At 36.2% G+C, this 16758-nt stretch overlaps 1 protein-coding gene across 1 annotated transcript in view; it reads right to left on the bottom strand.

The window, feature by feature from the left end:
* Positions 1–1008: 1008 nt before the first annotated feature.
* Positions 1009–16758, bottom strand: part of LOC140156582 (palmitoyltransferase ZDHHC9-like) — a 56581-nt gene continuing 40831 nt past the window's right edge. Inside the window, exons 5-9 of the mRNA XM_072179520.1 lie at positions 15947–15998; positions 10866–10968; positions 7436–7545; positions 6175–6328; positions 1009–1407 (exon numbers count right to left, since the gene is read on the bottom strand). Of these exons, the coding sequence (XP_072035621.1) occupies positions 1009–1407; positions 6175–6328; positions 7436–7545; positions 10866–10968; positions 15947–15998 (818 nt within the window). The remainder of the gene's footprint in view (positions 1408–6174; positions 6329–7435; positions 7546–10865; positions 10969–15946; positions 15999–16758) is intronic.

Genomic DNA, 16758 nt, shown 5'->3' with positions numbered 1-16758 from the left:
TTCAGTAGGGGGTGTATGGATTTCAACTGGAACAGCCCTAAGTAGAGCACTCACCAACAAAGGAAAGCAATTCTACTATTTTTCATCTTGGCAAGTCAGTAACAATGTGCATTTCATTGGGCGCAGCTTCATCAACCGTGAGCATTCAATTGAAGTGATGGCTACCACACACGCAAGTGTTAAAAGATGCTGCATAGATACGCACATGTAACAGGTGCCTGAACATGTTGACGTCACTGACAGGGTTGCAGCTATGCTGGTTGTATGCATTCACTAAAGTGATTGTGTTTCAAGCTAGCACTCAACTTGCGCTAGCTACAACTTAGTCCGAATAATCAGCCCCAGAACAAAATATTCATATACTGCCATGATCGTGTTCTGGGTCTGAACTGTTTGCATTCAAAATCTTGATGGCAAACTGGACAAAAGAAGCACATGGTTCTACTTCAACTTTTTAATCCCTATTCATGTTGCGTGAATCACTCTATTGTGGACCATCCTTCTGATACTCAAGTGTGTGGATAACCGGAACAGTTTTGACAGGTCTTTTGTCTACCTCTCTATTTGTAAACAGACAAGGATGTACAAATCGACATCCGCATCGAATAGGAAAGTAACAGCATTAGTACAGCACTGGTACAACCCTGGTCACTGACTCGCTAAGATGAAAAATTGTATGGTAACAACCATTTTCAACTTAATAAGCACCCATTCCCTGAAAAGCACTCCTTGATTGAACACCCTTTCTGTGCAATGAAATTGGTTAACAAATGTTAAATATCAGGAGAATCATGTCAGGATTGATTTGTAATTGTATACAATTATATTTTTTCTATTTTCCTGAATTCAAACATTGTTTACCAAGAAACGGTCCAGTTTGACTTTCATAATATAATAGATACTCCCCCTCCATCAAATCCAAAATTTAAGTGCCCATGGTGCTTATCAGATCAAATATGGTACTACTATAACATCCCCTACCTACAATACAAATACATTAAACACTGATCACACAGAGCTTAATTTTAATAATCCCCAATTATTCATCCCCTGCAAGGCATCATGGTTTACCACCCCTGCCCCATCCTCTGGTGAAGACCCCCCTTCTTCCTTCTTCTCTTCTCCCCTTGCATCATTGGGCAGCAACAAGGGTGCCCTTTCCCTGCGTGTAGATGGGGAGGGGGAGGGGTGGATGGAATTGGTCCCAGTGATTCGCAGCGACTTGTCCGACATCGGTGATACCGTCACCGTGTTGCTGCATCTGGCGACAGGAAGAAATGCACCCGAGGAATGGTTGGATGTTTGTACATCACAGACACGCCTGTTGAGTGCGTGCAGTGGGTACCAGTGTTTGGACGACTCAATGGAAGAGCTAGGTGAGCTGGAGTATTCACTGTCTGAAAAATCCTGTGAAAAGAAGGCAGGGAATCAACAAAATAATGGTGAAGTGGTTCATGGGCATAGGTATGCATATAATAAAAGTCAGAATTAAAAAAATAGTTTGTGTGTAACAATTTCTTCAATCAAACTCCAGCATAGCCTATGATTGGTTAGTATTCTGTACCTAGGGTGGCGCTTGAGTAGTGTCTTCCCTAGTTACGCGATACTAGCCAATTTTTATTAATACTACTTCTTGACAACTCTGGAACTGGCTAAATTGAAATTATTTGAAAAAAATTTATTTGTAAGTTGTACGATTGGTTTATTGATTGCATGATCAATTGATTGACTAATTGATTGTTGCTTAATTAACTGATTGATTTACCCCCAGTCTGTTAACAATATGTACTACTTGCAAGTTCACATATTAAAGCAAAAAAAACCAAACAAATGAATCAGAAAAATATTTATTTCAATGTTTCTTACACATTTATCACCACATTATGTACGTAAACATAACCAAAAATCTAGTAAATTTCCCAACAATTTTGTCTCAAATGTGCCAATGATTTTTTTAAAATGCTAGAGTGGGAGTGAAAAATAACGCATGAGGAGTGAAACAGGTCAAGAACTTAAATAGGCACCTAGGCACTACAAAAGACAACCACATGGGCCAATCAAATTTAAAACCTATTAGAACATTTCATATCACCATAAGGTAATTGATGTAGATGGGCAATTCCAAACATACCATATAATACCTTGCAAACTCAAATCCAACATGTGATACATAGACTCAATTTACACACCTATGTGACACAGACATTGACGTGTGTGATGACAGGTTGTAGGGTCCATCAGTGATTAGTAGGATTCAGCTCATGTAATTATGGTGTGGGCAGTGAGAGCTTTGCTTGTTATACAATGTGTAATCAAACCATGCCGATAAACATGCAATTAATCATTCAACATGCTTTCAACAAAATTATCATGCATATTCCTGCTAAAATTAACCACTTCATGATACAAGGGATTTCTGGAACATTGTGCTATTCCAGTTGAAATCCTTACACCCCCTAGAATGAAGACATAACCTTAATCTCCCTCACAGGGAGTGTAGATTTCAAATGGGGTCGTCCATTCAGGTAACCCCATTTGAAATCTACATACCCTGTGTGGGAGATTAAGGTATGTCTTCCATACGGGGTGTATGGATTTCAACTGGAATAGAACATTAGTACTGGAGCTTGTTGTGTTCCTTTGTTTAATTGTAATGATTAATATGCAAATTGAACCTCAGAAACACTATGTATGGAGGTTTACCAATGGTATCCTTATCCTTTTTAAATCATCATATTTACTTTAAATGTTTAGTAAAAAAATTGATATCAATAATAGTTTAAGTGTTAAAAAGGCACTCTTTTCTCCCGGTCTTTTCTCTGTTTATACTCTCTTTCTCAAATAATTCCAACTGATTCACTTAGTTTTAGTGTTAAAATATCTTAAAACATGCAAGATGACATGCCTGCATGCAATGTGCAGCATTTACTGAATGTGCAAGCAGCATTCACTCATGATGCAAAATTTGTTGTTGGGCAAGAAAATCCTCGTATGTGTAATTGGCCCCTGAACATGTTGAAAGCAAATCCTTCCATGTAACTGCTTGGCAGTTTTGTTTTAAACATGTTCAAGGGCCATAAGTACATAGGTTTTCCCCTGCCCAGTAACTAAGAGCCAAAATGATCTTATCTCCAATGGCCCAGTTCAGTAACCCCATGTAATAATGATAGCTCTAAATTTGACCTCAGGTTGTGGGGGATGAATTTTGATACCCAACACATTCCAAGGTCATACTATGACTATATAAACATATTGGGGTTAAAGAACTGTGCCCTGATAGATGCGCATGATTGATATCCATGTGAATACCTCTTATATTAGCATTCATGTATTCAATAAGCATTCACCTAGCATTCATTGAGCATTCTTGTGACTCTACATTTTTTACATTGCATTCCTTAAGCATTCTTACACAAAAAAACATTGTTACACTTAAAACAGTGGCAATTTCTTGAAGATATAAGAAAACCGAATGAAAACTAATTCACATGGACACATTAATTCTTTGCAATTTTTAACTTTACATGTACATTACATTTGGTAGAATTTCAATAATGATTTAATTTCCATTGTTCTTTTAGCCCAAGCAAAATATAATATCACTTGGAACTAATTGCAACACAATTTATTTCACCAAAATGCATTTCTATGAGGTTCCTATTATACATGTACTAAAAGTTCCAAGAAATCCCCGTAGGGGAAAGATGCCAAATCTCCATAAAATCAAAATGGCTGCTTATGCAGGGACCAAATTTACAAATTGTTCAAATCTGGTTAAAACCAATGTATTCCTCTCATAAGGGTTCCAAAAAGGAATAGTTTTGACCTTTCTAATAATTACAGAACAAAGCAGGGCTCAAAACACTTCAATGAGTATGATGGCTATTTGAAAAGTTCTATAAAAAGTTGCCCTCTTGTGTAGTTTTGTTATTAATAACTATTTTTCATAGGGGCTACTCTTTGGATCTGCAGGGCTAATCGCACATAGTCCACATATATTTTATGCCCATTTTGAAAGGGCGGAGAAGCCTTCTGGAGAATTAAAATTGGGCTATTCCACTTAAAATCCACATTATCTCTGTGGAAAATTTTGGAAATATTGGCCACAGTATGAGTATAAATTTCGAATGGAATTAGCACATTATCCAACTCTATTTGAAACTTGTCCCGAAACAAACTCCAGTGCAAGTATTTTGTTTTTCAATTTTTAATTGATAACCGAACATTTTGAACAGGCTCTCAGCCTGGTAGTTCTGCCAACCTTGTACATCACATGACACATGTCCACCACTGTCTGCTCATAAAGTGTTTATTTCTCTACGAAACTGCCTTATTTAAAGTGTAACAGTACTTTGTGTACAAAGTATATATCACAATGAATTGGCAAACAGCCTAATCCGTTTTCATCTTTTGGTAAATTCATGTTACACATGAATTATTTTTGAATTAGCGACAAGGGATCAACAATTTAGATAATAGAGGGCGGCATATCACTTTTTAACAGTGATCAGTGTAATATGTGCGCAAAAGAGGGCGCATACAGGGTTAGCCAATGGTGCAGTGCAGTACAATTGATGATGATCACCGTTAGAAAATTGATATGCTGCCCTCTGAACTAAAGCGTTGGTCCCTTGCTCTCTAATTTTTTAAAGAATCATGCGTAAGGCAACGAAAAAAGAAAACCCTGTTCTACGGGCTCGACCGACCCAGATTTTGAATAAATTGGGAAAAAATTTTCCCTGTACAAAAGAACACCAACCGAAATTTCAGGAACAAAATTTATTTTAGGTATTTTCTCAAATCGCAAAATATTTAAATATTTTGGTGATTTTTTGGGGGTCATTTCCAAAAAAAAAAAGCCTGACCGATCCTACTTGAAAGGTCCATCCGCCAGCCCGTACAACAGGTTTTTTTTGTCGCCTAACATGAATTTTTTAAAAGATGAATACAGATTTAGCTGTCTGCCGAACTCATAGTGATATAAATAGCATTCTCTTGGCATAACATTCTCTTAGCATTCAATCAGCATTCAATTAGCATTACATTCTCTTTTGCATTTGAGCCATTTTGGGTTACCTACGGGTGATTGGGATCAGCAAGGGATTAGCACCAGCAATCAGTCAACGTCAATGTGAATTCATGTTAGATGGGGGATACGTAGCCACGACCTGCATTCATACGAACAACAAACAATGTGAGTAATCAACATAATGTTACGTACAGCACACTACAGTAAAATAATATGATTAAACATAATACAAATACAGATGATATTATGGCATAACTCTGGAATAACCTTCATACCCTATGTACAGTATTTAGAGTATTCCAATATATTCTTTACTGATTCCCTGTGACTTTGGTCCATAGACTGATAAATACACAGACTCTATCCCAACTGGCAAAGTCCAGTATCATTGTTAATGAGGAGCAATCGTTCTATAAAGTGCGAGAGACAAAAGGTCAAGCTCACTCTGCCCCCTGTATATTTTTTTAAAGTGCAGGCACACAATGCCATGAACGATTTACAAGACATGGGCGATAGAATGATCGGCCCTCATAAATATACTAACAGGCTTGGAAATAAGCAGGAGCTGGGGACTATATAGATCCTGTAGAGTATGAAATAGCCCCTGGTTCCCATGTAAATCTAGTCACCAGGGGCAATATTTTTCCACGAAATAGTCCTTATTTCCAAGCATTGACTTCACCTGTTGGGGCACTATAATGTGGTTCACCTCAAGTTCAGTAGTGACGTAGGTGCGTATTTCGCAACCGGCAAACGGCTTTAAGTTAATCACATACAGCGTAAAAGCATGTATACAAGGATAGCATGCTTGCGGCGCAACGCTAAAAAGCACTGACGTCGCTACCAAATTTTGAAGCGAGCCACAGTATATCTGTAGCACTTTTATCAATGCTTGGGTCTTTGATCAATTTCCAGTTACAAAGACACAGGTAGCTATATGGAATTTTATTTCAAACCCATTAGCGGTGAGATTTATATTCTGATGAGTTAGTAGTTATAAAACTTGGTGAAGCTGCAGCTCTTTCATATACCGTACTATTGGAGAACAAAAAAAATCCTGATTTTGGGAAAATTCTGAGAAATCAAACCCCTGAAACAATTTAAGTCTGATTTCTCTGGTCTAGTTCTAGATGTGACATACTTACTGATGTAGCATTATAAGGCTGTTGTGGTGGCGCTTGTCTAGGATATGGATGTGTCGGTGTAGGAGGCAGGGGACTTGGATATGGGTTGCTAGGTCTTGGAGGCTGTGGTATAACTTGAGTTTCTGGTACAGCATAACCTCTGCTGTCTATTACACTGTAAATACAAAATACACAACATGTTTTGAGATGTAAATCTTGGATTGAAAAGAAGATTTAAAACGTACTATCCTTAGTACTATCCACATAACCTTCTTGACCTCAATTTCACTACCCTGTAATACATGATAATACTCAGTACAAATGACCATACAGGGACGTGCCGCAAAAACGGGAAGCATGCCTTTTGGTATATCAATGACCCCTTTTTCTAGGCCAATTTTGGTCCTTTTTTCAAAATTTTCAAATTTTTTTCAAAAAATAGCCCAATTATGCCTCACTGTAGACAAAACATTAGAAATTTCCCAACAATTTAGGGAAAAACTTGTAAAATACAATTTGTGTTAAACTTAGCCGAAAATTTTGGTATATCGATGGGTCAAATTTTTTGAAAAATTGGTATATTGATGGGTCCACTTTCAAATTCTCAGTGGCACACCCCTACCCAAATCAATCTTGAGTACCCCCTGCCCCCGGCGATATTGATCCTTGTTCACCCATCAACAGCGGGAAGGTCATGAGGTACCAATTATTACAGGAATTGTGCTTATTTGTTGGGGGAAGAAACATCAAAGCTGATTGGGCTAAACCATTTGAAAATTATACACCCCCTATAGAAGACATGATCTTGATATTCCACACTGTGCGTGTGAATTTCAAATGGGGTTACCTGAATGGATAACTAATTAAAATCTACACCCCCTGTGTGGGAGATTAAGGTTGTGTCTTCCATAGGGGGTGTATAAATTTCAACTGGAATAGTGCGTTTTGGAACAGACAATACTGAATGGGTGGCTCCATTTAAAATCTACACCCCCTGTGTGGGAAATTAAGGGCATGCCTTCCATAGGGGGTGCATGAATTTCAAATGGAATAGCCCATTTTGTAGCAGAAGAGGACACTAAATGGGTGACTACATTTGAAATCTACACCCCTGTGTTGCAGATTTAGGTTGTGTCTTCCATACATGGTGTATGGATTTCAACTGGAATAACATTTTGGAGCAGACAATGATACTCCATTTGAAATTCACACTCCCTGTGTGGGAGATTAAGGTTGTGTCTTCCACAGGGGGTGTATGGATTTCAACTGGAATAGCCCTTACCTTGGGTAAAAAGACCCACATAGTACTGCACAGCAGTTGGTGACTATTGAACCAAAACTATATGGATTGAAGTTATCTTGAGATCTCTTAGATGACCATGTTCCTTTGATCTGAAAAGACACAATAAGGAATTCATTTATAATTCATAATGAAGAAAGGAGGTGGCCTATATTCTTCACCCTAGCAGGGTGTAAGACAATACAAGACAATTTTTCCTTTTTTTATTATTTATATTAATATATAGTTGGCCATTAGACGCAGTGAGAGAGTATGCAATCATGACTACAATCCCGGTCATAATTGTTCAAACACTTTAAAGGTGAACCTCATTGAAAATAAAGTTATATATCAGTGGAAAGCTTATGATGTCAGGAAGCAGAAAATAATATTTTTTATTTGCATAGCGTACCAGGCTAGACATAATCTCCATGCAAAGATTGGATTTTGGCACCCCCCCCTAAATTACAAAACGAAATCGTTCAAATTGGGCGCTTTTCGTTGATGGCGCAGCCAGGGACACACAGTTACTTCCGGGTTTGATTGTAAACACAATGTCCGTGTATTACTGTGGCATGCATCGGGCCAATGCACGAATTCAGTCATTGTCAACTTACTTGACATGAAAAATATCTTCAATAAAATAAGAATAATATGAAGGAAATATCATGATCAAATTAAGAATGAAGTTCCTGAATAAAGTGTGTGGATTTTAAAACGGAAAAGTGCTGGCCGGAGTGATTTGGGATAGGCCAAGCCATCCACGATATGCATAGGGAATATTACAGTAAAGCACGAAGAGCGAAGATTCGCCGAAGAACCGGAATGAAAACAGATTACAAAAAAAATAACTGCTAGTGCTACCAGTTCAGATCGTCACACCAAGTTGAGATGAACTTATCACAATGAGAAAATGAAGGAATAGAATAAGGTACATGTACAGGATTTTTAATTATTTCTTAGCTTTACAACCGGTCATAGCCGGTCATGTATGATAAGCGAACTTCAGTATATAGATACATACGGGATGAGCTCAGTGACTGACTGAGTCTCACTACGCCGAGTGTTCAGTATCCGCGACTGTACTGTACTTGCAGACAAAATGACCAATTTGATATTCACATTCTGATATTTCCAACTTATTGCTACTTCATCAGCAAAATTTATTCCTGTAAATGTTCCAAATATAAGGGAACGATTGATCAAATTTGCTGAAACACCCCATGAAACACAGAGGACGAAGCCCCGAAGCGAGTCGCTGTGTTTGTGCATATCCGTCCCTGCACTTCAGCAGCAATTTACGCATCGTGTTCGGTAATCCATAAAACATTAATGTTTTACTTTTTCAGTACCGTACACTGATTGTACTATCATTAAAGAATCATGACACAAGTGACAATATTTTAATTTTATTCAGATTTCAGAATTCCATCAAATAACGGTCTACTAAGCCTAAATTGTATTTATTTTATAATAAAGTATCTGCCCGAGTATCTGTTTCTTTCAATCGCGATTGTGTGGAAAGAATGTATTACCGCATGGCCGCAATATGCTAAATATGAAAACCTTTATATGGGCTGGATTTGATGAAATCGGCGGTTTTTATTAATTTTGGATTACTGCAAGGCGATATTTTTTTTTAATCAGACATTTTACAATGAATCAAGAATATATAGGGAATGTCACAAACAAGTATTTAATTTGTTATTCGATCATGTTTATTCAGTCCATGACATCGGTAGCAGCAAGCATTTGCGCATGGGATTGATCCCAGCGAAATTCAAACTCAATTACCCAGTTATACCCAGCCAGTTATGACTAATTTTGTCAAAAATTTACGGAAAATTTATGTGTTGACAATAATTATATTATTTCTAATATATAGAAGGAACCAGCAACTTGAAGATTCCTCTAATTTCAAGCTTTATTGTGAAAATTAGACTTGCCGGGCAGCTTGCAAAGTACAGGAAGCAAGTCTTGTTTACATCGCTTCCGAGTAAGATCACGTGACTTCACGAACCCTGAGCTTACGTCCACGAGCATTCCCAAGGTCATAGACGATTGATTTGGGTGCTTTTTGGGCATTAAAAAAGACCAAAAATTCAATCATTTTTTTAATTTTTCAGCTTTATTGGCCATCAAAAAAATCGGAAAAAATAATTTTTAATATCCTGACATCATAAGCTTTCCATTGATATATAACTTTATTTTCAATGAGGTTCACCTTTAACATGAGTACTTCAAATATGCCCCCAATCCACCGATCAATGTTGTTAGTTGTTGTTTTTTGGTCATGAACCCATTGAAACATCCAACATTGATTGGTGGGGCAGGGGGAGGGTTGTAGTAGTAGGAAATGGTTCAAACTTCACGTCAAAGAAAGCGAAATTTTAATATGTCAAGAATATCGGAAATACGGTCTCAAACAGTCCTACTTTGACACAAGTGTTTGAACTACTTTTGTCCGGGATTGTAGGTGAGACTACCTGTGTACCAACTGTGAGTCCTGATTTATTTTGCTCTCTCAATTTATTATATTTCAGTTTGCCCGTGCTTCTTAAAGTCATTTTATAATTCAACGGAAAATGCTATTTAACATGTTGTTTAATAACATGTTGTTAAATAACATGTTACAATTAAAGCATGCACCCAGTGATAGCATTTTATCTGAACTCAATTGGAAGACACTTCCTGAAAGACAAGATCATCATACTGATTTTATATTTAAAGTAATGAAATGTAACCTCGCTATCTCAATGATTTATTCTCTCAGTGAGTGGTCTTATATTAGAATTTGCGCCGTAACAATCAGAATCTACATGTTAACACACTCTTTCCACGAACAGAATTCATGAAAGGAAGTCTTTTTTTTTTATAGAGGTGCAGTTTCATGGAACTCCCTTTCTAATAATACCAAAAGTGCTTTTTCAAAACACTTCTTAAAATATGATATTGTTTTGTGTAATACTCTTATTCTTTTGTATTGACAATTTTATATCAATACTTGTTGCATTATAATGTACAGTAATATATGTTTATGTAACACAGCCCAATGGAAGAATAGCATTTTGCTGATTCTGGGCCTTTGCGGTGTCAAAAATATAGTTTAAATAAAAATAAAAATTATTATTAATAAAAAATTGTTATCAATGTCCTGATGAATAAGCCTCAAACAAAAATTCTAAAACAAATATTCTTGAAAGTTAACAAAGGAAAATATTTCTTCTTGGTCAAATTATAAACATAAAAGTATAACATATAGGGAAATTATTCATTAAAACACATTTAAAAAACAAAAACAAAGAAACCCACACATTTATTTTGAGTTATCTATCGAGAAGCTAACACACACATTTATTTTGAGTTATATATCGAGACGTTTTAAAACAAAAGGAAACAAATAAAAAAAGACAACAAAATATAATTTACTTACATCTTCATTTGTTGTTTGACTTGATGCCACCAAATATGTATGGAAACCAGCTAAACCCAAGACAGACCATATAGATATAAAACATATCAACGCTTCTATTATAGTGCAATGGTGTCAAGGAAAAAATAACAGCTTCATCTAGTTTAATGTTAATATGCTGGTAGTAATGTAAGTTCAGGTTCAAAGAAGCTCCTAACACACAATATTATATACAACCTATAGGGAATGGGTTCTTCCAGTTGAAATCCACATACCCCTTATGGAACACACAACCTTAATCTGCCACACAGGGAGTGTAAATTTTAACTGGAGTCACCCATTCAGGTAACCCCATTTGAAATTCACACTTCCTGTGTGGAAGATAAGGTCATGTCTTCCATAGGGGGTGTATGGATTTCAACTTTTTGGCAGGCACCATGTAAATTGTTATGTTTCGAGCCAATTTAAACCTGAACTGTTAAGATGCATCAAAAAATTGATTAATATTTAAAGAGAGACTAATGAAAAAACATGTTACGATGCAAATACATATAATAAATGCCACTACCCCTGCGATTTTCAATGAAAATGTGACAGACATGCAAAAATGTCAATGCCATATCGAGTGAGAGTACTGGCTGTCACAAATGCTAATTTGCTTCTAATAAACGCCTCCTTTTCGCAAAATTGTATGCCCCTGGGGTATTTATTACAGACAGTACAGTAATATGATGAGTTGCTAGTCTTAATTATTCTATCTTTCTCATTCTCTTTAATTAGAAATACCATTATTATGAACCATGCATAGAACATCATTATGGTATGTTTGACTTTGGAATATTGTATGATTTCTTGCATCTTACAAAGGTTTCACATGCTATAATTGGGCTGTTCCAGTTGAAATCCATACACCCCGTATGTAAGACATGACCTTAATCTTCTACACAGGAAGAGTGAATTTCAAATGGGGTTACCTGAATGGGTGACTCCATTTGAAATGCACACACCCTGTGTGGGAGATTAAGGTCATGTCTTCCACAGGGGGTGTAAGGATATCAACTGGCATAGCCCATTATTGTACACTAGAAGCACTTCAAATGGTGCATTTACTGCAGGCCAGGAGTATGTTCCATGCCTCTAAAAAGGCTAACATGCTTATTAAATGTGCACATGCAAGTAAACATCTCAAAAAAAGTAACTAACCCCCCTTAAATAATAACCATTATTCAAAAACGGGTGATTGTATTACAAATCTGTAAAATGCGTTGGAAGCAGAATTTAATTCTGCACATTTTGACACCTCATTTGTAGCAATTGACCAAATATTGACGTCACAGCTTACATTTAAATCAATGTAGCCCAAGATTTGAAAGTTGCAGCAAATTCTATTGATTTTGCATTCAGTGTAATGGAAGGAAATCTGTGGAATGATATCTGAGTGTTTTTGTATTGTAAAAATTTGTATGTAAGTGCAACTTTCAAATCTGGACATTACTACATTTAATTGACCGGAGTTTTGTTGTTTTCTGGGCTATCGTATCAAATGAGATGTTAAAATGCGCAGAAATAAATTATGCTTCCAACGCATTTTACAGATTTGTAATACAATAGCCCCTTTTTGAATAATGGCCATTATTTTAGGGGGGTTAGTTACTTTTTTTGAGATGTTTACTTCAAGGATTCTTCATCATCAGACAAACAAGGATAGACTAGACCATTTTAGTTCATCCTAAAAAAAACAAGAACATGGCTTCAAATTAAGCAAGAATCAGAAAATCAATTCTCGCAACAATTCTCCTGAACTACTTACCGATAGAACCATGCAAATTACAGGTCAGAGGAATTGAGAAACACACTAGACACAGCCCAAGTATATTGCACACATGCAGTATTAGGCTGCTGCTAATGAAGTGACAATGGAATGAAGATAACATTTTCATTCAATGTTTAAAGATTTTTTTATGTGTGTTCAGTGTACGTATTCGACAATTAAATCCCAAAAGTGTAATGTAAACTACTCAAACAAATTTAAAGATCAGACATTTTTCAAAAATACCATTAACATTGTCAAAAATTTGGATGAGTGTCATTTCATTCAGTAATGTTCACGCAACAGAACACTTGCACTACCGAGTACTGAAGTCACATGACCCTTAAAAACACTTTGGTTAGCATCACAAAAATAGAAGAAAAAAAGTTCTGTATACGCCAATATTTTTGTGTACAGATACTTTTATGGTTACAAGTAATTTTGTACGGTGTTAAATTTGCGGTTGTTGGCAAAATACGTAAGAAATTTTTTCATTTTAACATAATAAATAAAACCACCGTGAAAATTTCAGTATATATAGTATCCAAATTAGGATTGTCAGATTCTGATCTTTTAATTTTGCAAGTAAAGTAGATATTTTAGTACTTTCCTGGTCTGAGCTGCATCTGGCATACACTAGCGTAAATACAGAAGTGATGAAGAATCACACTAATTGGCTGATCAATGGTTTTGACAACAAGACAGCTAACCCATTGATCATCGGTGCATAAAAGGGGAGGAGACCTTGCCTCTCCTATGCGATCACCAATCACCAGCGCGCCAGCCAGCCCGTACTCAGACCACAGAAGTAGTAAAAAGTTTATTAGAAGTGCATTACAAGGAGATATGGAAGTGATCATGCATTATGACAAGTTTTACCCCAAGATTATTTCAGAAATGTTTTGTTTTTATAGAAAGTTTTATTCATCATGGGTTTCACATGAGAGGGATTTCAAGCAAGTTTCAGTGACATTCCTTATTGTGGACCGATCAAAGGTTCTATTTTTAGATGTTTAGTTGAAAAGCATGTACTAAAGTGTATTTTCATGCTAGAAAGCTAAAGTGAAAGATATTGCCTCCCGCACATTTATTGCATTAGCCCCCTGGTCACTACTGGTCATCTAACAGCATTTCTGATTGGTTGATGTCTTTAAATACTCATTTCAATTGCCAATTATGACTAGGCTTTAAACTATTTATGGTCTAAATTGCATTTGCAGAAGATCTTATTAATACCCTCTTTGATTGGTTCAAAATTGGACACAATATTCATTTTGGCCAATCAGCAGGTAGTTCTCATGGGGTTAAAATAGTTTCATTGAGTAATTGATCAATTACGTTGTATAGCTAGGTGTACCTACTGGCTTTATAAATATAACACAAATATTATATACATTATTTTTTTAGTATATTTATAAAGTATATTTGCCCCAATAACCATAAAATGTTTATTTTCACAAGTAACATTGTTATTACCAAACTATGAGCGCATAAAGTATATCTTGAGGTTTAAATAGTGGTATTTCTAATCTCTCCTCCCACCAGTTTTGAGAAATTTATAATATGTGTCCGGTGGAGGCATACAAAAATGATGTAATTAAGTTGCAAGGCTCATCAAGTTAAACCGATCAGAAATTTAGTACCATAATCCACTTATTTAAAAACAAAAGTACAAAGAACCAAAGTAATAACAAATTAGTCTAGAACCGACAGTGCTATAGTGAAAGCATGAAAAGATAGCCGCACACCACCACACCACATAAATACAGTCTTGATTATGAATTCTCTCAACCACATGTAACATGCAATAGAGCATGATGGTAATCAGTGCTAATCATATCAACATGTTATTGGATCCTAATAAAGTAGAAATTATCACATCAAGCATGAAACATCTGCTCATAGATCATAATACAGGGGAAAATATCACATCAAACATAATCACTTGCTCATAGACCATAATACAGGGGAAATAATCACTTCAAACAGAGTCTTGCTCATGTATAGGCTCTATCAAAATGATTGGTACCAGCACAGGGTGGTTCATTAAAAAAACACAGGTTCAAAATTTCAAAAATACAGGTTTTTGGTGGTATTATGAACTACTACTTTGTCTGTTCATTTTATGGAAATATGCTGAACATTGCAATTAGGTATTGTTATTTTAACAAAGAAATTATTGTGAATTTCACTTAAAGCCCAAGAAAACTGGTTCACTGATGCAGGATATATTACACCAGTGTGTCCACTGTGCTAAGTAAAATAGAAACAATTGAATACATGAAATACAAAACACACCCAAATCCATACTTTGACCAACTTGAGTCAAGCATGGGAAATTGTTGCTTATACATAGGCCTATCATGTGTATAAAAGTTGAACCCAAATCCACCCTCTACGTGCGTCTATTGAGCATGTGAAATTCAGCAAGTATGCATACCCAGCACGAATGATACACATTTGTTTTTCAGTTTTCTCAAAATCACTTTCCATGGACTTGGGTGGGTTTTGTATTCAGATTGTATTATGGCCTTTGTCCTAATTTATACAAACCATTCTAGGATAATGAACTATACTTATACTATTACTAATTCCTTCTTGACCACTTGATAATTACAAAACAAACTACATTTGTACATTTTGCTTTCAAACCATATTTTTTTCATTTAAAAAATAAGTCCTTTTCTAAAAAGTGCACAAACTTTTTAAACAGAACACATCATTCCAATGATCTACAATGAATGTTGGCATTCTTAAAAATCTAAATATTGGAACAAGTCAGCAAATTAGCTTCAACAACATGGGTAACACAAATCACAAAAATTAAAAATAGGTTGGCAACAATCATTTTGATAGAGCTCTTAAAGTAAAAAGCAGTGGTAATTATTGCACCAAGAGTTGTTCCTTATTAGTAAACAGATACACTGGTGAGACTTGGCACATTTATGAGCTATCTGGTTCTCTTTTTTAATAAAATGTGGTAAAACTTGTCATAGTAGAGCTAGCTAAAGGCTATTATAGTCCCATGTTTTTCCAGGCATTTTTTTCCTGCTGCAACAAATTTTTGGTTCTCAGTTCAGATGTGATTTTACATTCTCCACTGCAAGCTTTGGTTCTTCTCAACATCTGTCACTGCGGAAAAGGTTTGCTGCAGTGAAAAAACAGCTGCAACATATTGCTGCCGTCTGTCGCAACAAAAAACAACTGCAAGACATGGAACTATATATGAGCCTTGAGTGATGCATAGAAAGGATATCTGGCGATTGGAGTCAAGTAAAATGGAAAAGGATATCTAGCTGGTGTCTTCTTGATGGCCTCAAGAAAGCCGCCTTGATCGTTGCTTACTGTAGGAGAAAACAAACAATATATTACTTCATTATTGAGTATATTACAGTTTCTGGCAGATAAGAACAGCAGTTGTTCACATTTTGAGTGTGTGCACAACGTAAACACTGGAGTGGGATCTGGTTGGCCGATTCAATCGTCGGTCAACAAACCGATAATCTGATGGACAATTACGCATCAAAACATTGGTCCGTGTAAAGCGGCACCCAGAGATGTACGTCTTCCAGAAATTCCCAGAATTCCAGAAATGTGACCAAAAAAAAATCCGGAAATGTATGTTTCACCCCCCTCTAAAAAAGTTTTTTTTACATTTCTGGAATTGGGATGATGATAATTTGTCATAAAAAGAGCAAAAAAACTTTTTTAAGAGGGGGGTGATTCCCAGCAGCCTATTCCCCAGACAAGCCCCCTTGCATCCCGGAATTCCGGCAATTTGGTGAGGTGCTCGCCTTAGGATCGCATGTTTTTCAGGGAGTGGATCGCTACCTCAATTACACCTCTGGCGGCACCCTTGAAGGATACACAAAGCTCAGCGTATGTTGCTCATTAACAGGGCGCTCGCTTCAATCAAAGTAAAAGACTGCCATTCTTCTCATGTGTTATTTGTGGCATTAGTTATATTGTTTACAATATAACGAATGCCACAAATACAATTTGTATTAGGAAACTATTGGTAATTAAAGACTTCCTACTATTGATAGGATCAGTCGAACCAGAGAAGATATCTAACACTTCCCACAATGCATTTCTTCCATTTCA

The sequence above is a fragment of the Amphiura filiformis genome, chromosome 7 (assembly GCF_039555335.1).
Source record: "Amphiura filiformis chromosome 7, Afil_fr2py, whole genome shotgun sequence".
In the NCBI taxonomy this organism is placed as follows: domain Eukaryota; kingdom Metazoa; phylum Echinodermata; class Ophiuroidea; order Amphilepidida; family Amphiuridae; genus Amphiura; species Amphiura filiformis.
Note: the sequence above shows the minus strand (reverse complement) of the source record. Positions and strands in the feature narration are given on the sequence as shown.